The following is a 27662-nucleotide window of genomic DNA, read 5'->3' on the forward strand; positions in this document are numbered from 1 at the left end:
GGCGGCGCCGCGCTTTGCTCCGCTCCGCCCCGCAGGCAGAGCAGGGGCGGGCAGGGGCTGCACCGCGCCCCGCCGTGCGCCGGGACAGCCCCGCTGCCGGTGACGCCGCCGCCGAGGGGCGGCCCGGGCTGGCGGCGCCCGCCCCGCGCTCGCCATTGGCGGTGCCGCGGCCCCTTCGCGCTCGGACCGCCCCGCCGGGCGGGGGGGCCGCCCCGGGGCAGGCGCCGCTCGGGGTCGGTGTGCGGGGTGGCTCCGCATCCCTCGTCCGACACTGGGGAGCCCGGCCCGACCGGCACCATCAGCGGCTCGGCCCGGCCCCGCCCGGGCGCTGCTGGAAGCGGTTCCCTAGCGGGGGTTTCCTCTCTGCCCCGGGCGCGGGGGGCTCACCGGGGACCCCCGGACAGCAGAGCTGCGCCGGTAACGGGAAAAGTAAAACGGGGAGGGGGAACCCGAGAGGGGCCCTTGGCTCGCTGTGTGCAGAAACTCGGAGCTCTGAAGGGTCCTCCAAAAACATCTAAAAAACCCACCCCACACTGGCTCTTCCTGACGGAGCTCGGGCACAGATCGCTGCGCCTGCACTTTTGTACGGTGTTTTCATAACTGGCCGGGCAGCCCCTCGGCCGGGTCGGTGATGGGGCGGAGCGCGGCGCTGCCCGGGTGCGGGGGGAGAGCCCGGAGCAGCCCCGGCCCTGCCCCAGCTGTGCCCCTGTCCCGCAGCTGGACGGGTGGACCCCCAAACTCCCCGCCCCGGAGCGGGTATCCTGACTTGTGTGCTCTAGAGCAGTGCAGTGGATGCAATGGAAGCAGGGGAGCAGCTCCAGGCAGCACCGGTGCTTTGACACGACCACATCCCCAAAACGCACCTGAAAATGGCACTGAGGGGCTGGTCCCGTGTGGAGAGTTGTACCTTGGCCTAAACATAACTCAGTCCCTCCACAGCGGAGAGCACGGAATTTTCCTTGGAACGTTTATTTTTTCAAACAGCACAGATCCAACATTACAGCGAACACTTTTATCCTCAGTAAATAAAACACAAATCGATGTGGTGTGTGTCTCACCTGGTAGCACACTATTTAAAAAGGGCAAGAAAAGAACGCAATAGGGTGAAGGAGGCTAAGTGTGTAAGCAGTCTTCATATCCCTTATCAAAACAATGTCTACACTTGTCCCAGGTTTTCTACAGGGATGTAAACAGCCAAGCTGTCTCTCTGGAAAAGCCTGTAGAGCCCTTCCAGCCCCAAAGTGAAGGGTAACATCCACTGAAGGAGGGCTCCACTCTTCCCTTCTCACTCCCTTAACGCACAAGTCTTGGCAGTGAGTGGCAGCGAGAGAGGAGGGAGCAACCCTGGTCTGAGACACCCCTGCCCCCACACCCTGCTGTCCCACCTGGAATGCAGCAATCCATCCACACCAAACCGCTTCACAAGCTGCCAGGGACGGTGGTGGCAGTATGAAAATGTCACTGGGACTTTTCATATAGAAGCAACTTGTTAACAGCAGAATTTTAAAAAAAACCACTAAATATTAAAGAAAAAGTCTCTATTTCATCAGTGAGGGGGAAGGGAAAGCCATTTTTTTTATCTACAGTTCTCCAGAGGAAGTCTTCAAAGCCACATTCTGTAAAAATTATTTGTATCTAGTTGGCAAAATAAATGCCTTTAAACCTGATGAGCTTAAAAAAATTGACTTGTAACTTTTGAAACATAGTATATAATGAAAAAGGATAAACCTCTGAAGCATCCTGTCACATAAAATTCTTGCAGTCATTTTATTCTTTAGTTCTAATCCATGAGTTCTTCACAAATGACAAGACTTCTGCTTATATCCTTTTTACAAAGGTACACATCAAATATTTATTTGGCTTTTAATGCTCGCTAGAGATGAAGTGACCGTCACCCAGCTCGAGCAGAAATGTTTATTTTTCACTTTGGAGTGGTCTGTAATAGCATCGATTAGTCTGTATTAGATGATGGATATCAACAGCAGCACCGAGACACTGTAGTTCATAAAGCAATATCTCCCTCCAATATTGCACTGCAGCACTAATGCAATAAAGGACAGACACTACAGGGAGCAAAGCCAATTCATAGCAGTGAAAATTCATTAAAATACCATGAAGTTCAAATTAATCCCTCCTTTCCATTTAACTCGGTTGAAGAGAGATACAAAATTTTCTGTAAGAATGCCAGCTCCATTTCTTACACCATTTCAAATCCAGCAAGTAACAAATAAAGAGAAGCAAACACGAAGTGCAAGTATAACATTTGAAACATGAAGAGCTGGGAGTGGATTCTGCACCTCCCCTCCTGTTACACTGTGGTTACATCTCTGAGTTAGTGAGAGCAGCTCACCAGCACTGACAGCAGAGCTCCCTTCATCACTCTGCTCCACCTTCACCGGGAAAATATCGGTCCAAGCAGCTCTTTAACTCGACCCACACGCCGCAGAACAATCACGTTTCAAAACTGGAGCTGTGTCTGTGTTTGTGCCGTGCAGGTGGGTTCAGGCACCCAAGCAGAACATGACTGCAATCACTCAGATCCATCAGGCTCGGGGCAGCTGCTGTGTTTGGTCCTCCCAGCCCTGGGAGTCAAGTTGGCACTTTGAGGAATTCAATATCATGGATATGGAATAAGTTGATAGGGAAAATATTTATACAGCCAACAACTTGGAATTCACAGCTTTTTTAAATCATCTACATGTCTATTGCAAAGTATTAGAAACACAGAGGGCAAAGGAACCCCAAAGAATAAAAACTTGAGTGGTAGGAGGCATGGAAAGTGTGTGAAAGAGGAACAGTCTGCTGTTGAACAGACACAGCCCTTCACAAATTTATTCAGACACTTCAGGGCACATTTTCCATCCTCTATTTTACTTCACGTCAATGTATTTTAGGCTCATTAATTTCTACACTAGATCACCTATGCCAAATAATAAAAACTGTCCTTTCTTCAAGAAGTAAAATTCACAATTAAAAAAATAAAATTCAAGACCCAAACACTTCTAGATCAGCTTCACTTTGTGAACATTACATCTGGTATCCCTTGACAGAGCAGAAAAGAATGCACCTTCTCCAATCCAGGTAATTCTACACTACTCAGATATAAGTAAGGTGGCTGTATTTACCTCAGACTCTGCAGCCAGCAATGCATAAAGTGAGGGGTAAGTAACTGCAATCAAAACTCCCCAATTTAAACTGTGAGGGGAAAATAATATTTTTTTCATCTAATGCTTAAATATTTGATGTTACTGTTTAATATTTTATATTTAGTAACTATATTTATGAATTTTACATGTAATATTTAGGCAACCTAACTCCTGACTACCTGAATTTCTCTCCCCCCCTCAAAGTCACACAACCTCAGTCAGAATTCTCCAAGATTCCCCCCACATTTAAGTGATGGGGCTGAAGGAGCCCCACTGTTCCTCACTGGAACACTTCCTGACTTGGATTTTTCCCACGCTTTAAGACTTGCCTGTCTCCTGCTCACAGGGATGGAAGGGCCTTTTCCCGAAGTTAAACTTCAGCAAGACTTTATCTTGTAAAACAAATTGGTTTGGGATGAAAGATGGAGGATTATGCTGTTATATACCAAGGGTGAGATAAGTTCTGGGTGCTGATTAAACACTCCTGTAGCTGCCCTAATCTGTTCAGGATAAACAGAGATGCTGAGTTCCTCAAACACTGTGCAAAAGTGACAGCTAATCATAAACTACAAATACAAAGCCAATACAACCTACCTGTAGCGAGCTCCCCTACCCCTCCCCGTGCCCCCCACGCAGTTTCTCTTTTATATTCACTCCAGCTGCACAGGTGACATTATCAATAAGCTTAATTTCAGTAAATATTTATAAATTCTTGTTTGTGCAGCTGAAGGAATCCCAGAACTTTGTAAATGTCCCGGGGACACTGCAGTGTAGATTAGTCTGTATTTCACTTTTATTAAAATTAGAAATTTTTTTTTTTCAACTGTTGTGTAACTGGTTTAAGTTCTAAAGGAAATTAAGAGATTTTATAGCCAAGTACCTTTAAAACAACAGGGAACAAACTGTGTCACATCAAAGGCTTCCAAAACCTTCAGCAGGTCACACATGAGAGCCACCTCAGCCCACACACCAGGGCATCTCTGAACTCCCTGCAGCCAGAGCCGTGGGCCTGGCTCGCTGACTGTCCTGGCACCTCCACCCCAGTGTTTGGGGTGCCCAGAAGGTGCCCTCAGTGCTCAGGGCAGGTCTGTCCCTGGGGAACATCCCTGGGGAACATCCCTGGGCACTGCTGACCCCCCACACCTCCCGCTGCTCCGCAGGGTCCGGGGTCTTCCTCCCCTCCTGCCCCCCAGGGCCAGGCAACCCTGCCCCTGAGCATTGACACAGGGAGCAGAACAGCCAGCCCTGCTCTGCCTGCAGATGGGATGAATTAAATCCCAGGGAAGAGACACTCCAATCCCTGTCTAAAACTTCAGACACAGAGATTTGGACAAAGGAGTGAGAATTCAGTTTCTCTCATAGCTAACAGACAGCAATAAATACAAATAACTGTCTAGGAAACTTCTTGAAATGAACGCATTGATCTCTCAGAGCACTCAAAGAGTAACAGAAATCATTCACTGTTAACTCCTGAAAATCCTCAGGATTCGAGCAGTAGGGACTCCCTATCTGTAACACTGTTAAATTTCTATTCCACAGCACAGTGAAACCTTCCTGCAGGCTGGCACGAAAGATGAGCTCCCCCAGTGACACAGAACTGCCTGGAAATCAGGCTTTACTGCAAACTCTTCTTTTTTTTTAGTTATCTAATTACCCTCTGCAAAAACAGAGGATGAGAATCCACAGCCCCTCAGTTCACACACTGGACAGAATTCAATCCCAGTCTCACATCTTACATTTTAGAGCCAATTCCTTTCCAGAGTTTGCCCAAGGCAATATCCTCCATCCAGTTAATCAGCAGATGGTTCTTTTCCCACAGCACAGGGAAGATAACCTAAAATGCCAGGAAAAAAATAAATCACCAGCAACCCAAGAGATGCAGATTTTATGATGAAAATGACCAGTATCAGCTGTAATGAAAACCTCTATGCAATAATAGGTTGAGAAGATTCATTTCCAGCCTCCCGAGTTTCTGTTTGCAACAGTGCAGTGTTTGCTCTGGCAGTGTCAGCAGGTGAAAACATTTGGCTAAATCATTCCTGAAACATCAGAGGTGGTTTTTAGCGTGACTACAAAAAGATGAAAATGGGTTTCTACTCCCAGTGATGCCTCTGGTGATGGTTCTGAGCGTTGGTAACGATCCTGGAAGGTCAGTCCTGAGCACAGACTGATCCATCCTCCACAGATCCAAACTGCATGCATGAACTGCACCCTCCTCTTCCCACGTCAGCTAAACTTTAGAACAAGAAAGTTTGTCATGCAGAATGAAGCCATTCTGCTAGGTTCAGTCTCTCCATGGAAGATTTCTGAGAGCTTTACACAGAGCTCACACTTACCCTGTCCACAGGCAGTTACCAGGCACAAGCTCTAATGACCCGAGCCTGAGCCAGGTCCAGCTCAAGCAGCAGAATCAGGAAACAGGTTCCACATTTGCCTGCAGGCAACCGATGAACAAGGTCTTGAAGAGTGAAAGTGGTGGTCTGCAGTTAAGGCAAACAGCTACAGGAAGTTCCCCAGTCCACAGGAGTAAAAATAGAGCAAGGTCACAACACGCTGTGTTTCTGAACTCTGAGCTCCAAGTGAAGATTGTTAGTGATCTATCCCAAAGGAATACTCTGGGCTCGAACAACACCAGCCTTTCCCATCCTGTGGGGGCATCTGAGGTCTCTTCCCTCTTTTTGGTCTTTCACAGATCTTGCAGAACCTAAATTATCCAGGAGGCACTGGCTCCTCTCGGCTCTGACTGATGGGTTCAAGCTGGAGGAGAGGAGGGGGCACAGCTGGGGAACAGCTCCCTCTGCCATGGGATGGTGCCAGTGCCACAGCTCCTGCTGCCATGGGATGGTGCCAGTGCCACAGCTCCCTCTGCCATGGGATGCTGCCAGTGTCACAGCTCCCTCTGCCATGGGATGGTGCCAGTTCCACCTGTCCTGCCTCCCATGCACCTGATCCCACGGGCCTGCCCACCCTGGGCCTGCCCTCCCTTTCCAGCAGGAAAGCTGTCACACAGGGCAGCAGAAAGGACAGAACAGTGAGAACAAGAGGCAGAGGGAAGGCAGGAACAGGACACAGCAGCACTGAGGGGCAACAGTGGCTCAGGCACAGCAACAGCTTCCCAGTACAGCACAACACGGGCTCTGTCTCCTTCACCTGCAACTCCCACAAAACCACTGGAAAGCTGCTCATCATCTCTGAATCTGAGCAGCAGTTCCAAGAGGGAGTTGTCTTTGTTCAGGAGAGAATTATACAGACAACTCCACAGCGAGCAGCCCATGGCTCATTAAGGAGTTTGAGGAGCACAGAGGTCACTGTTGACAGAGGAACAGCAGCAGCCACTGCAGTTCAACAGCACAGGCAGGACCAGCATCAACCAGCAGAAGAGCTGATGAGGCCAAGAAACAGCTTGTGCATAACAGGCACAAACATTGCTCTCGTCCAGGGGAAAAATAAAAGCATTTCTGGATATCAGCAAACTGACCATTTTATTGTCGCCGTGTCATTTGGAAAAATTTCTGCATAAAATACAAACCCCAAAGCAAGTAAGACAAAAAAGGCCAGGTGAAACTGCCATTTCCCCTCTAAATAACCACAAACAGAAAACTCTACAGCTTCTGACAGTTATACATAGAACACCCCAGCACAAGCTCAGACATCAGAAGTGACAAATGGCAGGGGCTTACCCATGAAAACTGACTGTGCTGGCAGAAGCAGGTGGAGGAAAAAAATAGTATGCAATAGTTTATGACTTCTGCATCCTCCATGGGAAAGAGGCGTGGACAAAATTAAATTAGCATTTTAGTCATGACTCTTACAAGAGTGGCTGAACCGAGGAGCAGCAGCTACAGCACTGGCATGAACCAGTAAAGAATTGAAAGTCTTGCAACAGCTCATGCAGCAGTGAGAACAAAAAGAAATTTTAAAATATTACTATGAGCTTTTTTAATAAAATACATGAGTTCAACAGCCTTACTCAGAAAAGTAAACTCTGATACAATTTTCCGGGTCTGACTGACAGTATCAGGTGTGTAATTTGATTAAATCTCACTTCACCCCAAAAGGCTGCACAAACCCAGCTCACACAGTAATGGCACACTTGGACTGTACCTTGTCACTGCAGCATGACCTAAAGAAAAATAAACTGCACAAGCAGCCTAATTTTAAGTCTTCCCTATTAATCTGCATATTTTACAAAATATTTGTTACCAGGGGCTGCCTCCTTCACGCTCTTCTTTGCGGAAAAGCCAAGCTAGAAACAAGAATATAAAAGGCAGAAATCCAGAGTAAGGAGGAGCAGAAGATGCTCTTTTCTACAGGACAAAAAAACCAGGCATCCAGTTAAGGATCCAGATCCTTAATTGCTCTTAAGAGACTACTGGGTGAGCAAACAGCTGTTCCAGAGCCCAGGATCCGAAGCAAAGAACAAGAGGTACGAGAATGGTACTTAGAAAATAGATACTGAGAAAGGCACTGCATCATAATGTGCTTACCAAATAAAGTCCAATGGGTGTGCTCCTTCAGCTCTCCTGCTCCTTGCCTTAAGCCTTTTATAATCACTGATGGGAATTTTGTAAAAGCTGAAATAAAAATTAATTATTGAAAAGTACCTGAAATGCTAAGTGATTTTCTACCCTGAGGGTTTTTAGCCATTAAATGAAATATACAATTGATTCTGCAGATAAAATATTCCTGTGGCAAACCACCTTTAGTCTCACTTGACCCAGAACATTGACATTTATCACTCCTCCACTTATAAACAGCTACAAGATGAAAGTAATAAAGAAGTTAATTGGATCTGAAGTGATTGACTTTCCACTGCAGTCAGGATTCTCCCTGTTCCCAATTGATTTTAGTACTTACTTTTTGCTCCAGAAAGCCTCCTCTAGTCTGTGCCAGGTGCAAATACACAGGATTTAGGAAAGAAAAAAAAAATCTGTTTCTAATAGTTTAGCTACCAAAAGCTGTGCATCTGAAACACCTTATGCTACAGGAGAAAGAAAAACACGAGAAATAAACTCTGCATATTTCCAAAACAGATTTTGGTTTTATTCCAATATCCCCACACCTCACATCTAAACACGGAGCCCTCCCCACAGGACAGCAGGGTGGAGCAGTCAGAGCCACAGCAATGTCCAGCACAAAGAACAGGTCTGGAGAAGGGAATGCCTTTCTCATGAAAAGAAACAAAATTAAACAGCCTCTTGATTCAAAATATTCATAAATATGTACTAAAAAATTGATTGTTCCCCTTTTGAAGAATTTCCACAAGAGAGGAATAAATCCAATAAAAGAATGTAAAAGCTGTCCTTTTGTTTTAGAAAAGTTTTGGAAAACAAGAGTGTATCGTAGGTTGCAGTTATTGTATCTAAGCCTCAGGGTTGCTGTCCTGGCACTGCTCCCCATGGGAGGGGGCTCTGCAGGGCCCCTTCTGAAAAAGGAACAAAATCACCACTCTGGGGTTTTAAATATTCCCTGCAATTAAAATGCAGCGATGGGAAGCAAAGATTTCCTTGTAAAGCTTATCAGAGTAAGTCCCAGACTGTGCAGCTGCTCTCAGAGTACAAGCCCACGGCAGGAGAGAAAACCCATCCCCTGGATCCACAAGGTGCTTTCATCTGCACAGTCCAACCAGTGAAAACAGGAACAAAACTGCATTAACTGGAAGATCCAAGCACCACAGCGTGCCTGAAACACACAGCACTTCCAAACAAACCCTGCACCCCCTCAGAGAGCTGCATCACCGGTGGGGCAAGAACACAACACCTTCATTTTCTGTTCAGATTTTATTTGAAATCTAATTCATATCGTCAAAGCTACAAAAAGGGGGAACATCGGAGTTATTTCTGCTATGTCACAACATTCTAAAACAAAATATCACTACTGCCAGCAGATCAGTTACACACATTTCTGGTGAAACTCCTAAACACAAAAATGCTTCTTTTGGGAAATAGTCACAATGAAGATATTTGTACAATATAAAACAATGACGGGTCTACAGATGCCGATACTCATAAGTATACACGTGCATTCACAAAAAAAAAAATAAATCAGGAATGCTTTTTTGTTTTTTAACAGACTGTTCAGGCACAAAAACAAAACCGCATTTCCAGTAAGTGACAGCCTCATAAAAAATATTAACATTGTCAGTGTTTGCTTTTCTTTGACTTCTTGTGAGATCTGTGAGGAGAACGGGACTGAGACCTGGATTTTTTCCCTGACTTTTTAGGGGATCTGGATCGTGATCGTCTCGATCTTTTGGGTGTCCTGGAGCCAGATGGCGACCTGCAGTAAAAACAAGGGTTTATGTCAAACACCAGTTGATAACAGCATCTTTTTCTGCAGTAATTTGGCATTCACTTATTGATCCAAAGAAAATATTTTTCCCTAGTAAGGGAAAGTAATAAAATGGTATCTTGCTTTGGAGAAGAAGTCAATCCTTGCACTGTAAGGTTTTTAGAGGATTTTGAGCTTAACAGTGCTTAGAATGCACAAGAACAATAACACCAATTCGTGCCTTTAAACCCACCTCAGGAATTCACAACTCTGCACACCTGCCTTAACTGTCCTGGCTCTTGTAATAATGCCAGCCTATGTCCACATGGAAATGAAAAATTATGTTCAATTTTGTGAGAAGTTAAATACTTTTGATTCTCATCAAACTCATTCAGTTTGTGATGTAAACCCACAGAAAAAGAATGGACACTGGATAAACTTACTGTCACCTAACCCACACCTAACCCACTGATCTAATATCATCAAAACTGAAGACCATTGTACTAACTCTAATAAAAACCCTCCAATGCTTTTCTACTTCTATTTGAAATCCTTACTTACGTAAGCACAAGAATCTGATGACTGTAAATATGTACTATGATTTTCTCAACAGCAAAGGCATTTCCCTCAGCATGACTGAGGAATTTTTTATCAGTAGGATATTCTACACCTCTAAACCAAGTGCAAGCTGCACTTTCAAGTTTCGAGTTACAGCAACATTGATACATTAGTAAAATTTCACCTCAAGTTTAACATTAACTAGAGACAAATATTTGTGTCAGTCTAGAGATTAGGAAACACTTAGTTCAGAAGCAAAATCCCATAAGGAGTATCTAATCAAGAGTTTTTTCCCTTAAAAACCAAAACTGTGGGAGAGAGGAGCTTCCTGTAAGCTCACCACCAGTGTAAAGGACTGCGTGCTCACTGTAATTTTAGTGGGTTTATAGCAAGGGTATAATGATTTTAGGAGGGGGATATAATGATTTTAGGAGGGCTACAGAAGATCTGTCCTTCGAAAGTAAAAAGCTGAGAAAGCAGCAAATGATCACTGAACAGATAAACAAAACCATCAGGAGAGAAAGGGAGCTGAGACTGAAAAACCACACAAATAAAACTTCCCAAAACAGAGAAGATCCCAGCTTACCTCTTGCCCTTTTTACTGACATCCCTGGGGGAGTCCTTGTGCGACGAGCGGGAGCGGGAGCTCTCCTTGTGGGAACGCTCCGAGCGCTCCGACTTGGGCGACGGCGACTTGGCCCGGCGGCTGCCGCTGCTGCGGGACGGGCTGGGGGAAGTGCTGTGCCGCCTCTTCCTGCTCAAAGGGTGCCCACACAATCACAAACACACAGAGGGGGAAAGGTGGGTTAAGAAATTTATCCCTTTCTGGACAGTTTTTGTTTTGGGGGGTGACCAGGAGCTCTTTTTGTGGGACCGTTCCGAGCGCTCGCGCTCGGAACGGTCCCACAAAGAGAGCTCCCGGTCCAGGTCATCATCACCCAGTCAGCTGTAAACATGTAAGCCACTAGAAATCAGGATAAAAATGACCACTGAGGTTTTTTTCTCTCCCCCATTACCTCTCTTTTCGTGTGGGTGTCGATTCCTCCTTCTCCTTCTTCTCCTTGGACCTGGTCTCAGATTTTTCCTTGTCCTTTTTGTCTCTGTCCCGTTCTCTTTCCATCTCTTTTTCTTTTTCCTGAATTATTAGAGGGCATTCATGATTTCAGATGAGGTGTGACCAATCATTAAAGGCAACTGGAGCACAAACACTAACCAAAATGTGGAAGATGTCACCCTGCTTGAAAAAATCCCAGTATCTAACTGGAAATGAACATTTCTTCATTTTACAAATTTCAGCTGTAGTAAGATTTTCTAAACTAAATCAAACATGAAAGAATACCAGAAACCTCATATACATATTCAACCTCATTAATTCAGAGAGAAAACCGAGATAATCTCATAACTACAAGATATTTAAAGGCTAAACAAAAATACAAGCAAGATTCTGCAGTGACATCTAATCTGTCAAAAACAACTGTAGTCCATTTCCATGTATCCATTTCCATGATCCACAGGATCATTCTGAAAGAAGATATATACCCTGAGCACACCTCACCTGTCACAAAGAGAAAATTAACTCTAGAAATAATTAATTATAGAGAAATAAACCTAAACTACCAGCAAGTCTGAACACAGAGACTGAGAGAAGCTTTTTTTAGTACTGGCATTAAAAAAAAAAATGCCTTCCATGGTAAAAAAAATCCAGATATTCCCTGCATACTCCATTAAGATAAAGAAGGGGTGACTTAGCTAAATGAAATAAAGGAGGGAGGGGAAAAAAAAAAGAAAGATAAAAAACCCAAACAAAAAACAGCAGAGGGAGAGGCACTAACACAAGTGCAGGAAATACCAGAACAGCTGCACTCATCTACTCTCACATCTTCTTTACACAGAAGAACCAGTATTACATTACTGTTATAAAAACTAACTTCATTATGGCATTAAAGCAAAAGAAAGTTATTCTCTTAACAACAGGGTTCTTATTGTTTTAAAGAGCTATTATAGTTATCATTAAATATGTGTTAATGTCACCTTGCATTTGATCAACTCAATAAAAGCCTGTCACAGAATCACAACCAAAGACAAAGAAGAGTTCTTACCCTCTGGAGCAGCTTGTCTCTATAGTGTTCAACCTGTTCCTGAAAACTCTGGCCTGGTTTCTTGGGTCTTTTCCCAGATTCTAACTCATCCTGAAACTTCATCACCTTAAGCTGTGAAAATAATACTGACCATTAGGTTATTGGGTTTATGATGATCCAGTTAGGCAGGTGGCTGAAAATGGCATTTATGTGATTTATAATCTGTGTTCCTCATTCTTTCTGTACAAGTTTGTGCACAGAGACACTTTGGATCAAAGGAACAAACCCACACACTCATCTGCAGGCACCTGCAGTTGTTCACAGACACGGTAACAACTAAAAATAGAGGTAATTTTTTGCTGTTATTCTACTAAATTCTGTCCCCATCGTTAGAGCACTGCACCCTTGTATTTCTTTGGTCATTACCTGGGTTTTTTTCTTTCAAAATGAAATCATTTACTGCAGGTGTCAATATATTCATTCAACCTCTCTTGTCTACTCCCAAGTTCCCTTCAGAAACTGCCTTTTTTTCCATTTAACCCTCAATATTAAAATCAACTGACTGACATAATTAGGACTTCAGGGCTATTTGTAGAGAGTGACTGATTTGAAAGAACTGATTTTTACTCACATAGTACTTTTTCCTGTGCTGTCAAGCTTAGCAACAACATTCAGTTCAGAAGTGCTGCTAAATTAACACTACATTTACTGCAGCATCCCAGCACAGTCACCAAGTTAAGCAAATGTCAGAATTTTTCTGTGTGTTGTTTTCAGGATGGTTTGGGGGTTGGTTTTGGTTTTTATTCAGACTACATGCACTAAAACCTTTCTCCAAGTTGATTCACATCACATCTCTTGTCAATCCTTCATCCTGCATTTCCTGTTCCTGTTCCAATACCAACCTGCAGAGCTGTATAGGAGTGTTTTTTTCCAGTGCTCAAGGTTTTATTTTTAGTGAACACAGAGAATTGGTTTCTCTTTAGAAATATTTCAATTTTTCCCCACTGAAAACACACAGAGGAAAAGACTTTGCAATTTCATCCATTCTTATTATGTGAAAGGATATTATTCTCAATTCCCTAAAATGAAGTAGGCACAAAATCAAACCTGTCACAGGTGGGGGAAGAAATACACACACCTGTACAATACCATAAAGACCATTCTGAAATTCCAGTTGTAAAGGCTGTAAAGGAAAGTGGCAATCTTTCCACACTCAAAAAAACAGGTGAGAAATCACTGTTCTCTGGTGTTACAGGAAAGCCTCTGCTCTTGCTGAATTCCATAAAGAATTCCCACCTCAGAAGGATTAACAGGGGTAGCAGGGAAGGCAAACAAAAGGTTTCTAACTTGCTTCCTCTGATGGCCCCAGCCTGATTGCTGTGCCAGTGTTTGTTTCTTACTGCACCTTCCCCTCCCAGCTCACAAGCCTAATTTACTGGCTGTGCCAAGAGAAAGAATTCTTCTTTGTATCCATGAATTTCCAAAAAGTGCATGGAAAAAAATCTGTTTCAGCTTCCCTGGTAGTCACTCTGTGGATTGTTAGAGAATCAGACTGCCAATTTTTTTGCCAAATGTTTTACACGACATTTTTTACAGTGCATATTAGATGGCATAACTGTTCAAGCTGGTAATTGGCTGTTTTTTCCTCAGTTCCTTCCCTCAAATTTAATAATGGATGTGAGTTTTGGCAAGGATTGGGTACATACTAAGAAGAAACTCTGAGTGTGAATGTTTTAAAGTAGGACAGAGGATACTTTTCTGTCAACAAAAAACTTGAGGAGAAATCTTAAGAACTCCTGCATAGTGTCTGAAATGTTCTGAAAAAGAAAAAAAAATGGCTCTACTCTCCTTTCCTGGCAGTTCTGAAAGTCTGAAGCCAAGATGGTAATTTACTTACAAAAAAAAAATTAAATGCAAACATGTGCTCGAAAACCTCAAGTATTTGCCACCTAAAACTGTTCCTGACAGGATACACTGAGGAAAGAACTTAAATAACTCAAGCAGTGTAAAACTGCCAGTGGTTAAAGTAAATCACTTCCTAATCTGCCTGCATAAGTGCCAGGACAACATCTCTGAAACAGATCCCCAGTCTGAGAGGAGCCCTTTCCATAACTGCTGTGATCAATATTACAACACCGTGAAAATGAGTTTCACTTGTACTGTCATTAGTCTAACATCATGTGTTTCCTACAAAAACACTGCCACCATGAGTCAGGAACCACATAAATCCCATTCAGCTCTTCTCCAGTGCAGACTTTACACACTTCATGTGGCTACACATCACAAACTTTCCAACTGCTCTGCAGAGCAGGAGATTTCTACGTGCTTGGTTATGGTCTATTAATTCCAATAAAATCTGAATTATGAAACAGAGACATATTTGAGAGAAACAACAGTTGTGACATTTTAAAACATTACTGCCTGAGCATCTTAAAAGAATATTACAAGGCTTTGCTAATGCCTGATTTCAGCTAACCAGCACATTACAGCATTAACAGGCAGGCAGCCACAATTCCACCTTCAAAACATTACCCAAGTTATGAACCTGCCACTTGGGAGATGCTACAGCTGCAATAAGTAGTTTAGCAACTTCTTAATGTCACTGAAATGCACTGAGCAGAAGGTACAAGAATGTCTGTATTAAACCCAGGACACACTGAATACAGATACAAGCTGGGAAGCCACACACAGCTTTGAAGTGGTTTTGTTTTTCCCTGGCTCTGTCAGAAGGGCTTCACTGCCAGACAGGGGTCGTGCTCAGTCCCAGTTCCAGTTCCATCCTCAGTAAAACACAACTCAGGACCAGCACGAGGCCATCACCACCTGTGCTGCACTGACACCTGTGCTGGGAGCAGGAGAAGAACCAGGGAGCCCCACAAACAGCACGTGGTCTTCAACTGAACTACCACATCTCCAGGGCTACCTGGGTTAGTTCCATCTGCTGCTTTGTTTGATGGCTGACACAGTGAAAAGAGACACTTTGAAATGCAATAAGATGCAGACACTTCAAGGCAAGAAACAGGAAGAACAAGAAAGGTAAAGGGCTAAGGCCACATCCAAAAGTCACTGCCATTTAGCAAGAGGAGGGAAGTGGACAGGGATCCAAGCACTCTAAGGCCACCAGTGCTATTGAAACAGGACACTGAAAAGGAACAGTAATTAATCCATGTGCAATATCCCCTGACTCAATGTTTCATTTTTTCCCTGCATTACTTTGAAGGTCAAAAGCAGGCAGGGCAAGGCTGTGAACAAACACACCTGTACAGAAACACACTGGACTGAGAAACAGAACCACTGTATAACAACACTATTTCAGTTAAAATAACCCCCTAGCATATGGAGAGAACTCAGGGTGGCTGAGGATTGGAAAGGTCCAGAGGGGTGGCCCAGAACACCCCCTGCTCACCTCTATCTCTCGCAGCTTGGCACGCTTCTCTTCACTCATCTCCGAGTATTTCACCGCCGACTTGGATTCAGGCATTTCTTCTTTAATAGGATTGGAATACATGTGCTGCTCTTCTGACTTAGAACTCTGAGTGTCTTCCTCATCTTCACTTTCTTCTTCTTGACTTTAGAGGAAACACACAGAATTGAGATGTAACAGATAATTTAGGTATATATAAAATTTACTGTTTCTCCTACTTAGTTTCTGTGATTGGTTATTACTTTTGAAATCTGTTAAGTAAGACTAAGTCATATGAGTCTGCATCTGTGAGACTTAGTATTTTAATTAAGTTGTTAATTTTTATTACTCACATAATCTACACTTCTCTCAGCATGCAGAAGAATTCATGAAATTCACGGTCACGAAATACATCCCACCTACCCCAGCTACAAACCAAACCCACCACCTCCACCAAATCTCTTTAAACTGCTGTACTTGTGCTTTTCAGGTAGAGTAAGTTTAATAAAAGAAAAAAAACTTGCAACACTTCTGCTTTTGGGAGATGAGCCTGGGACATGGCAGACACCCCAAATGATATTCCCAGCCTGGCCACCAGAGTGCTGCAGGACTGCACACGCTGCAGGCAGGCATTTACAGCACTACAGATGCTCTCAGGAGCATCTACTTACACAATTTCATGTTTGTTCTGCTCTTGCAATACACATATCTACCTTACAGAGAGTTCCAAAGACACTCAATGCATAAAATGAGTATGTTTTCATCAGAATGAAAAAGTATTTACTTTTGAATTTCCTCCTCCTCAGATTCTTCATGTTGGTCAAAAAGCTCCCACTTAGAAGTCGTAACAGCTAAAAGAGACAGTAAGATAATTTTAACAACAAAAAACCCCCACCAATGAATCAGAAAACTAGTATTTGTAGATATTATAAGAACTACAGTGTGGTAAAATTTACTTAATGCACTTAATACAGACTTTCTGTTTCACAGAAATACTCAAAGCAGCCCAGCAGCAGAATATTTACCATTCACAGAGCTATTCACTTACAACACATATCATGTTTTGGTAAATCCTTCAAAAGCAGGTAAGTATCTGTCAGCTTGTAAAATATTATCTTCCAACCCAAGATCTGAAAAGACTGCCAACCACATAACCCAGATTTTTTTTTTTTGCTTTCAATATTTATTCTTAAGGAACTGGACATTATTTCTAAAGGTTGGTAGGTTATTGAAGCAGAACAACCAAAACAGAAAATAGTATCTCCCTTCTTTGGTTAAAACTTCAGTGAACAAGTTACAGCTGAAAATCCTACTGTGTCAGCACAGATCAGCTGAAAATAATCATGACATGGGTGACATTATGCTTTCAGCAATCAAAACTAACCTTGAGCTTCCAGTTCTGATTCATCCACTGCTTCCCACTTGGAAGGGGCAACTTTAAATATAGGCTCATTCTTTTTTGAGTCTTCAGTTGTGTCCACTGTGGGAGAAGGAGACAGAGAAAAATCATTTCCAAAGCTCATCCAGAGCTGAAACCAAAAAACACTAAGATAACACTCAGAGTTAAATACTGAAACAGATTATACCATCTTATTATTTGCAAAGAAAAAAATCCAGGACTTGGAATCTGATGTGTATGAGATCAGAAGACACCTCCTGTGCTTCTGAAGCAATTATGAACAGCAAGCAGTGGGGTAAACTGAAGTTAATTAATTCAGTGTTTCACAAAGCTACAGACCACGTTAAGTCTTGGCTGTATTTGTAAAAACTACTCAAGAAAAAAAGATCAGAGACTGAAGATTCAAACTGAAAGTAAAGTTGAAACATTTCGTACAAGGAACTCCATCAAGGTCATCATCCAGGGATTTAATTGGGACTCCATCCAGATCATCAATGGGAGCAGCATCAATAGGAATTCCATCCACATCTTCCAGTGGAGCACCATCCAGCTCTTCCTCTATGGGAGCACCATCCAGATCATCCGGCACTTCCTGAAAGCAAACAATAATTAATTATTGCAAGTACAAATCCACAGTGCTTTTCTTTAGTTCTCCAATTATCACATCATTCCTTTTCAAAGAAGTACTTTTAAAAATACCACAACCTCAAAAACCTCAACTCTAAAAAGGTTTTGCTAACAAGTTTATTGTAGAGGAAATAATGCAACAATATCCTCCTTTAAAAATTATAGGCAAGAACTTGGAATTTGTCCAAAACGTACTGGAAGCTTTGCAATATCTGCATCTCCTCTGCTAAGAGAAATAAGTTATCCTTCCAGTTATACTGTGGGTCTCCCTCCTGCAGTTCTGTTTCCACAGTTACAAAGCCTCAAATTCCACTCAAAATTGAGGTATTGCAGAGTATTTCCAATTCAAAGGAAATACCTGTCATTCTGCACTAGTCTCTGCTCTGAAATGGTTTCACAACATAACTCCACCACAGCACCCAATCCACAAGTAAGGAATTCATAAGCAGATTAAACAATATTTGCATTTGAAAATGTGTCACACCTGTATTTAAAGGCAAGGACTCGGAGGAAGGAAAGGTTTTCTCCCCTTGCCAGCCCTACTTTATATTTACACAGCTTTTCCCCCCCCACCCCCAAGCATCCCCAGCGAGCTCACTCACCTCTGTTTCTTTATCTTCCATGATGTTCACAAGCCCCAGGAAGATGTTCTGCAGTTTGATCAGAAATGGCTCTGGGTAGATTGCCCAGTCCTCCCATGCTCGGAAGCATGTCATGACCCGTTGCTGGAAGCAAGGGGAGGAAAAAAAAGCTAATAAATTTATATTAAGAAATTTGAAGTGAGGGGAAATAGACCACAGGGACCCACTAGTGCAGAGAGCTGGTCCTAAGCAGTTCCACACTACAGTGTATTACAGTGATACCAAAGACTAGGAATTTTACAAAAACACGTATATAGGAACTACTTTTTATAAAATCTCACTTGGATCTCATTTTCCCTCTAAATTCCTGTTAGATTATCCATTTCAGCTGTTCACAGTTCTCTCCTGACAGTAAGTTTCATTCTGCCCCAATGTTCCAAGCAGGTGCCTCTGCTAAAAGTAAGAGAAAACATCTTTCCCTTTATACAATAAAATAACTAAAATCAACACCAAAATTAAATTGTGTTCCTACTTTCACTTTTGTTCAGCCTTGAGAAGAGAAGGCTCTGGGGAGCCCTTACTGCCCCTTCAGCACCTACAAGAAAGCTGGACAGGGACTCCTTACCAGGGCCTGTGGGGACAGGACGAGGGGAAATGGCTTTAAACTGAAGGGGTCAGATCAGGCTATCAGCAGGAAATTGCTCAGGTGCAGGTGGTGAAATTGCTCAGGTGCAGATGGAGGCTCTGCAAAGCTTGTCCAGAGGAGCTGTGGCTGCCCCATCCCTGAGAGCATTCAGGGCCTGGCTGGAGCTCTGAGCAACCTCCTCCAGTGGAAGGTGTGCCTGTCCATGGCAGGGGGGTGGAATGGGATGATCTTTAAGGCTCCTTCCAACCCAAATCGTTCCATGATTTTTTGTACAAGTGAAGCATATTTGAAATGATGGGTTTCAGTTCAAGTTTGGAAGATTAAATGTAACTAAAGATGTAGATATTAAAAAAAGTTATCTACTGCCTCTCTTATAATTTAACAAATAGTTTTAAAATAGCAGTTAAACTGCTTCTCAGTCTAGAGCAGTTGAGAGCAAAGAAGGCAGGACAAGCAGGATAAAGACTTAATACAACAAAACTAACTACCCTGTCAGCTTTGTATTTGAAGCTTCTGATTGAAAACCAAAGAAGAAAGAAGTGTAGAGGCACCTTGGAAACAGGAGAATGAAAGGCAGGCCAAGCATGAGAACCGTGAGAAGCAGAGCACTTTATCTCAAAAATCACTCCCAACCACTCATGGGCAGACTGGGTATCAGAAATCTAAAAATAAAGCCCAGCACAGAAACCTTTCAAAAGTAACTTTATGCTGTTCTGTCCAGGAGTTTCTTTCCACACTGAGCACCCAAGTTTATTTTGAAGTTGAAATATAGGTGGTCCAAAAATATTAACAAAGCCAGAAGGCCCTGTCTGTAATTTAAGTATTAGACAGATATCCTCTCAACTCCACATACCATGGAGTTGAGTCCTCAGGTATATCTACCTGAACACTTCAGGTGGAAGGTGTTAATTTTCTTCCTTAATTTCAAGGCTATCCTTGCAAAAGAGAAAACTTTTTTTTTTTTTTTTTTAAAGCCTAATTAGGAACTTTGATGTCTAAGCCACTTATCACAGTATGCAATCTCTTGTGCAGGAACATCTACTCATATGACCTCTATGTCATGTAAATAACAACGAAATACATACCTTGAAATTTTCAGACTGTAAATGGCCTTGTATTGTACGGTAAGTAGCATTGAGATCAGAGAATATCTGACATAATTTTGTTTCAAAACTAGAATTAAACATATACATTTCTTTAGTTAAACTTTGTAATATATGTTTTCTGGACATACATAATTCATGAAAATACCTGGGACACAGGACTCAAAAGCACAAGGTTCTGATCCCTACTGTAGCCATGAACTGAACTATAAAGCAAATATGATGACTATATATGTATATATCAAATCACCTTGGACAACAACAGAACTGTGAAGGGACATCTTCACATCTGCTGCAGTCTCTTTATACACCCTGGAAAGACTAGAGGACAATAAAAGGAGTTTTACAACCTTAAACACAAGGAAAGAATTGTCTCAAAATGCAATCTGTTTTGGTTGTTTGTTTTTTTTTTTTTAAATCTTAGTTATGTTTCCATTGTGGTCTCCTCAGTGGAAGCCCAGTGAGCAGCAGCTGCCCTAACTTGCCTTGAGCTTCTCTCAATGTGCAAAAAACAAACCGGCACAGCACAGACACACTGCAACAAACCCATCAACTGCCATCTCTGGAGCTCTGCAACACGCTGAGTGATTCCCACCATGCTGCCACAGCACGGGACAGACTCCAGGAGCAGGCACACACATCCAGTAAGGCAAAGACTCTGTCCCTCAGACATTTTTCCTGAGTTCTGCTCAGCACTTTAGAAATGAAGCACATAATCCCCTCATGCCTTCTCCAAAGTTCATGGGGAGTTAAAACCCCCACACTTTAATAAAAATCAATCTGTCTCAAAACTTTCCTTCTTTGCATGAATTCTTTGTTAGACACATCTTGAACTACAGGCTCTGTCTGTAAGAGGCACATGCATTACTCTCACTTTTATGGAGTTCCGTGCAAGTGCTCCCTTACACAGGGCATTTACACTCTTTGCATGACCAACACGCTACATCTTACACATTTTCATGCAAACAGATCTAAATACCATCAGTCTGTAACAGCAGCAGCACAGGAAAGTGTGAATTTCTCTACAGCCACACTTATCCAGAGATGGACATACAGAGATGAATATAAGAACTCATTTTTTTTAACTGCCAATGGCCTAAAATGTTATACTTACAATTTTCTGTAGTAGGAAGCGTTGGCAACTTTAGCTGAAGAGTTGTACAACACATCTGACACCAGATACAATCTTGCAATCTGCAATAAAGCACCTTCAAATTAACTGCAGTTGAAATTACCCTGAGAACACGTGCATGTTTCCAGGAAGGACACAAGACAGCTCTAACTGTCTACAGGTCCCTAATTAGAAGTGCAGCACAGCTATGTCATTAATAAACATGCTAAGAGGAAATTAGCCCCCTGTTATGTCTGAGGGTACCACCCAACATATTAACACAGTACTGCAAAGGGGAAATGACAGCATTCCAATCTGAACTGCCTTGTCTGAGCAGATCATTACACTGTTTTCAACTTCACAGTAGGGCAGAGCATTGTTTACAACCAAGTCCAGAAAGAATAAAAATATGCCACAAAATTCCAGGAAAAAAAGCACACTTCAAGCCCACATTTTAAGCCAATCTTCAGCATCACCTGCCATTTATGAAATAATGCTTACAAATTACGCTCTCCTGCTGCTAAGTGAGCTCTTCCCCCAGAAAACAAGATTGTGGAAAACCTACACACCTTCTTGGGAAGAGGAGTCTTGAGAATGGACAGTGATTCTGTAATGCAGTCCACAATTTCTTCAGCAGCTTCTGCATTATTCAGACAGAAAACCATTGCATCCCCAATGTCGTTCTTCCGAGGGGTTAATCCACGCAGAATTTCCTCCAGTTTGTCCCTCTGTCTGAAATACCAGGAATTTTGACACTTTCAATATAAAACTAAAGGTACCTGGGGGAATTTCCATTTAGTAACTTCCTTTTTTAATTGTCCATCTTTAGAAGAAAAGCAATTTTAAGTATTTTTATGTTCCATTAGCTCGATTGTTTCAGTGGCTCACGCATTTATGCATCAACATTACATAAAGTGCAAAAAATTCCCACTCAAGTCTTGACTTCATAGAGAAATCAAGGAAAAATAAGCGAGAAATACCTAATGCAACACCTCAGTTTCTCTAATAAGGTAATAATCATTTGGAATTAGTTTAAGCCTAAACCAAACTGGATAAATCTGAAGCATAAAAGTAATTTCTGCTACAGAGTCAAGAAACACTAGATTAGACAGCCAGTAATAAACAGTTACCTCATATTTTCCCTGACCTCCATATTTAGAGAACATTCTCAAAAAAATGTCTTTTTCAGCTTTTTTTTTTTACACTGAGACATATAAACAATACTATGACAAGTACAACATTTTAGGGATGATAAATTAAAAAATACACAAAAATATACAATATATATATATAAAATATACAAAAAAACCTCATATAAAATATACAAAAACCACAAAAGGAAAAAACAAGCAATTAAAACATCACAGTAAATGGATGGCAGTACATACTCTTCCTTGAGTGCCCCCTTCTTGTTGGGTTCCTCCACAAAGGCCTCTGTTTCCTGCTCCTCAGACATGCCATGCAGGTAGGGATTCAGTGGGGGGGGCCTCCAGAACGAGCCGTTTTTGAACATCCGGAAATCTTCTGTCCTCCACTTGGTTGGAGCATCTCCCTGCAAAAAAAAACCCCCCAGTTTTTATTTTTGTGCTCCTTTAATTCGCTATGCTTGAAGGGAGGAATTGTCACTGAAATTCTACTTGCCTGAAGAATTGAGTAAAGCTTCCACCTATAATAGACATGGGCTGGAGTCTGGTTTTCAAATAAAAACCTAAACCAAGTGGCAAAGAAAAGAGATAAAATATATTACAAATCTTGGAATGGAAGCAATAAAACCAAATAAGCATGCCCTGTTCAGAACCCCACCTTAGCCCCCAGGTGAACACCACACCCCCCCCCCCAATCTGCAAAGCAGAGAGCACATTTTTAATGGCCAGGATGTTTTGACCTGCATGTTTCCTCACTTTATATATAACAATCACAGGGAAGCACTACAACCTTTTTGCACATAAAACATCGCTGAAAGGACATTTCGCATTTCCCTGAAAACGTTTTTTTTTCAGAGACTGCATTTCACAAGAAAGTTGGAAATGGATCCTTTTTTATTCCATTCATGACAAGAGCTGGAAATTCTCACAGCTTCCCTATGTCAAAGGGGCATTGCTAAAGGTTAGAAATCAGGCTCCAGGAAGAGCAGACTTCACATGAGGTTAAATCTGGCTTGTTTCTAGGGAGATTTTTTTTCTTTTTCCTGACTGTGAATCCCTGAGAAAAGTATGTGTTAAATGTTATTTTATATAGAGAGAAATGTATTTTATAGTGTCTGTATAGTATTTTAGTTACATGTACACATTAGTAACAGCTGGAGTAAAAGGGGATTCTCCTTTATAAAGGACAGCATAACCTTTGTACAGCATAAATCTGCACATAAAGATGGTCACAGTAAAAGCAGCTCTCATGAGTATTTCAAAAATGCCAGGGACAGCAGAGTTCTCTCTAATTCAGCAATGCAATAAGCACCTGAACATGGGGTTGTTGATCTCTCGGTTCATGATCATGGCTTCGAACATGGGCCCTTCCCGCACCACAAACTCTATCATTCGGTGGATCAAAGCGAGCAAATTCCTACAACAACAACACAGTTAAAGAAAAATTGATTCAGACCTAACACTAGATCAAACTACACTCCACCTAAGATACTACAACTCTGCAGGAGATTATTCTGCTGCACTGTTAAGACATCTGTATAAAAGGTAAGGTAACGTGGCACATATTGCAGCTCTGCATCACAGACACGGGCAGGCTAAGAATGCAAACACACCTAGCACTGGTGGAGGAAGGATTCAAGAGACCTCTTCCCTGAATTCCCACAGCCTACAACCACCTCTGGCTGAACAGAAGCCTGATACACATAAAAATGGGCAACTGAACACCAAAGTACAATTAACTAGCAAAAACTAAGCCCTCATCTACATGGTCTAGAAACAGGATTGAAGGGTTAGCTGAAGTTCCACAGGGGAACAAGTGGCTGAACGTTGTGCTCAAAATAAAACACATCCCTTTGAATATTCAACAGGAACTGCATTCAGCTTTCAGACTATTCCAGTGGGAAAGCAAAAGCAAACGGCCTTCTTGATGCCAAGCAAGGCAATGCTTTTATCAAATTTAGATAATCTCATTTTGGTCAAGGCTCAACTACTGGCATAGAGCAAAACTGTCCATCGTTTTGTGTCGTACCATCCACGTTTCCTCCCTCATGCAACCAAGTGAACCAAATCACAATTTAAAAAAAAATTAAAATCTGTATTATTTCATTCAGCCCTACACCCTGAGACAGGCACATTTCTCAAGCCCCATCTGAAAATGAAGAGTCCCTTCCAAGCATGCTAACAGCAGACACTCAGATAATCTTTATCAAAAATAGTGATAACCAGTTTCCACCCCTTTGGGGTTTTTTGGAAACAGGGTCCTGAATTTTCAAAATAGATTAGCTACAAATATCAAAAGCTTCATAGCTCGTGTCCTCTGAATGTGATGCAAACAAACAAACAAAAAAAAATTTTTACATTTTTTAATTTATTTTCTTAGATGCAACAAATGGATATTGGTTGTTTACATTTCTTTAGATTTCCTTTTAGCACTTTTTTAGCTACTGAAGTTCAATAACTGTTACACTGAAAAGCTGAAGAATTTTCTATCACTTCTCAGAAACGTGACTATTTTCTACTATGAGTATTCCAAGTTCTGCCACAGATATAATGCACTAGATCAAAAAAAAAAAATTCAATTCAAGAACATGGAAATAGAAACCTGTCCCTGCCATCTGCAAACTTAGTAAATGTTGTTTTAGACCATCTAGCACTGAATCTACATTTACCTCAAATATTACACACATATACACACCAAAAAAAAATCAAACAGCTAAGAGTTCACTTTTGCTGTCTGCTTTTTATAATCCCAGAGTCATCGTGGAGAGGACACAGCCTCAACAGTTCTGCAGCCATTTTATTTACAGCAGTGTTCTCAAAGGCTCGTGTTAAATGAACTGTATTTGAAAACACTGGTAACACACAAATCTACAATCAGCTTTCACTCCTCTGAGCTTGAAAAACAACCTTTATGGTTAAAATACTAAGACGTAAAACACGTTAGAAAATGGTATTGACATTTTTTACCTAAAGGAGAATAAACACATTATCCCCCTGAAGTCAGCTGACGTTTTTGCATGATGTGATGCACTGTGTCACAGCCTTAGCAGCTGACATCAGCAGCTTTGAAAGTCATTAGGAAAAGAATGATTTAAAGTATTTTCAAATACAATTCATTTAACGTGAGTTCTTATCACACTTTATCATATTTTGAAGTGCTACAGTAAATAAAATGGACACCTCTTTTTCTCTGCAAGCTGATTACTCTGAGAGCCCTGCACAGTTCCACAAGTCCTGGTTCTATACTCACTGTTTCTCAAATCAACACTCCTCCTGCTCACACTAATTCTTCAAGTCTCTATCCCACAAAACAAAACCTGCACTGTCCTATAATTTATCACAAATACTTGTGCATCTGAGCATCGACAAGCATGTTAATGCACTGTAACCAGTTCACAAACCTCTTTCTGCCCCCCCACACACGCAAAAAAAAAAAGAAAAAAGGGACTTTGTGACAATTAAAACAGTGTAGTTAAAAAAAACGATAGTTTAAAGTGCATTATTTAAAATGGCATTTAGCTTAAGTTGGCCAACACAAAAAAAAAAGGTTCTCAGTTATAATAAAACCACATTTATTGGAGCCGATCGTACCAATGTCTGGTCAAAAACTGTATACTTTCCCAATCCATCCCATGATGTTTTCCTGGTCCCCCGCTGCCGCAGACAGTTCAGCTGGTGTTGCTCACCAAGGCCAATGTCAAAGAGAATTTGGTAATCTTTGGTGCTTCTTTACTTTTAAACCAGTGTTGTGTTCCTATGTTTGGGAAAGGGTTTTAGCTTAACTGAGCAAGGGTATTCCTAGGCTGGAGTGAAGGCAGGAGCAGCACTGGGGACCAAAATGGAAAAATATAGCCTTGCAATGACACAAAACTACCTTTTCAAGGGACCAAAATTATTAAAAAAAAAAAAAAAGGCAGAAATCAAAAGTGATTTTTAATTAACAGGTTATAAAACATGTAAGTGAAAAAGAGGAAAAAAAGTTAGAAAGCCCCACAGCTGCATCCCAGTCCTCAGAAGTTTATGCCAGGACTTATGTAGTGTCTGCAAGACAAGCTATTTCACCCTCGTGTTCACTCACAAAATTACCCTGCAACTATCTCTAGTGCTCAAATTAAATACAAAAGATAATTACTTAAATCTACCCTCACTAAAAAAAAAAGTTATTCAGAACAGTAAGGCTGTAAATCACACACATTTCTTTCAAGTGTCACAAAGAACCATTGCTCAGTCAAGCCATTACCTTTTCCTCAACATCACCATTTTTCTTTAAAATTCCGAAGGGGAAATTTTCTATATTTAGATCAGTAATAATAAAGAAAAACATGTACCTTTCTGTTGGGATAACCACTTTGACTATGGCTTGCGACAGAGTCTGTATATGAAGTCACATCAGATAATAAACATAGAATATGTGAGTATTGTTAACAAGTAACAAGCAAAAATATACATATGCAATGAAAATACTACACATCTATCACAAGTTTTGCAGGCAATCACTGCTGTGAAGTTATAACTAAGCAATTACACAAAATGCAAAGGTTGTGTCAGTGAACCATAAAGGTTCACCAATTGCAAAGTATCAGAACATTCCTGTCAGAATGTACATTGAGGCACTGAATAGGAACTATGCTGAATATAATTAAGAAAGGAGTTTTTAAGTTTATGAGAAAATTCTAAACTATTTGACTTGGATCACGTTGGTATTACTTTATTGCCAAGTCTTACAGAAAACAGCCCTAACATTTAAGTGTCATTCAAAGAATCAATAAATTCTTACAAATGTAAATCAAGTTGGTTTGTGATTACAAGATACTTACCCTTTAATCAGCTAATATTCCAGAAAAAAAAGTTTGAAAACTGACTCCATAAGTAGCATAAAATACTTACTCAATGTCCAGAATAATTACCTTCTACACAACATACATCAACTCCTCTAGAGCAAAACTAATGCTACCCCAATTAAAAGGCAGGATTTTCTCTAAACAGAACAATTTAGGTACTGCAATTTGGCAGCCAACAAAAGGGGGGGACGTAGGAGAAAAAAATCCAGGGAGCCTGGAGGGGGAAAATGATAGGCAGATTTTTAAGCAGCACTAAATTAATCAAGAGCCAATATCCTGTCCCCTAAGACAGCCAGGGATCAGAGCTTCAGGAATTAAGTAGGTTCCCTTGGGCTACAGCAGGGAGCCAGGGGGGTTGCAGATTAAGGGCTGCCAGAGTCAGGCTGGACAATGCAAATCTAGGAAGCCATTGCAATACTGTCACAGATGTAGAATTTAACAATGACATATGGCCCAGGGTGCTGGAAGTTACCTTCTCAAAGTCCTCCTTGTTTTTTGGGGGCGGTAACATTGGAGCGTTGGGGTTCTTCAACCTCTCCCTGGGCTGGGCGTTAAAAGGCAGTCCTGACGGGGGAGGTGGCAGGGTGTGCTCCATCATGGAGGGCGGAATGTAGATGGGATGTGGTGGAATAGGTACAGCTTTGCCCCAGCCCAGCTTCATCTCAAACGACATGATCATCTTGCCTGAAAAAAGGGAAAGTAAAACAAACCCTTCACGTTATAAACTGGTTCTGCCTCACTCCAGGTTTCTCCA

General features: G+C 41.8%; 1 protein-coding gene across 5 annotated transcripts in view; it reads right to left on the reverse strand.

Annotated features, from left to right (window-relative positions):
* Positions 1 to 8907: 8907 nt before the first annotated feature.
* U2SURP (U2 snRNP associated SURP domain containing) overlaps positions 8908 to 27662 on the reverse strand; it is a 33138-nt gene continuing 14383 nt past the window's right edge. For 4 of the 5 annotated variants that reach the window (XM_050308277.1, XM_050308276.1, XM_050308275.1 and 1 more), the window contains 17 exons: positions 27381 to 27592; positions 26396 to 26439; positions 23380 to 23484; positions 22564 to 22630; positions 22311 to 22474; positions 21492 to 21654; positions 20926 to 21005; positions 19794 to 19881; positions 18084 to 18206; positions 17290 to 17446; positions 16840 to 16935; positions 16240 to 16306; positions 15459 to 15621; positions 12074 to 12184; positions 10991 to 11109; positions 10561 to 10728; positions 8908 to 9425 (listed from right to left, as the gene is read on the reverse strand). In XM_050308277.1, the coding sequence (XP_050164234.1) occupies positions 9287 to 9425; positions 10561 to 10728; positions 10991 to 11109; positions 12074 to 12184; positions 15459 to 15621; positions 16240 to 16306; positions 16840 to 16935; positions 17290 to 17446; positions 18084 to 18206; positions 19794 to 19881; positions 20926 to 21005; positions 21492 to 21654; positions 22311 to 22474; positions 22564 to 22630; positions 23380 to 23484; positions 26396 to 26439; positions 27381 to 27592 (2066 nt within the window). In that variant the 3' untranslated portion in view covers positions 8908 to 9286. Of the gene's footprint in view, positions 9426 to 10560; positions 10729 to 10990; positions 11110 to 12073; positions 12185 to 15458; positions 15622 to 16239; positions 16307 to 16839; positions 16936 to 17289; positions 17447 to 18083; positions 18207 to 19793; positions 19882 to 20925; positions 21006 to 21491; positions 21655 to 22310; positions 22475 to 22563; positions 22631 to 23379; positions 23485 to 26395; positions 26440 to 27380; positions 27593 to 27662 lie in introns of those variants that run through there. The other variant, XM_050308278.1, reaches the window with a different exon arrangement.

The sequence above is a fragment of the Myiozetetes cayanensis genome, unplaced genomic scaffold (genome assembly GCF_022539395.1).
Source record: "Myiozetetes cayanensis isolate MyiCay16 unplaced genomic scaffold, myiCay2020 scf13, whole genome shotgun sequence".
In the NCBI taxonomy this organism is placed as follows: domain Eukaryota; kingdom Metazoa; phylum Chordata; class Aves; order Passeriformes; family Tyrannidae; genus Myiozetetes; species Myiozetetes cayanensis.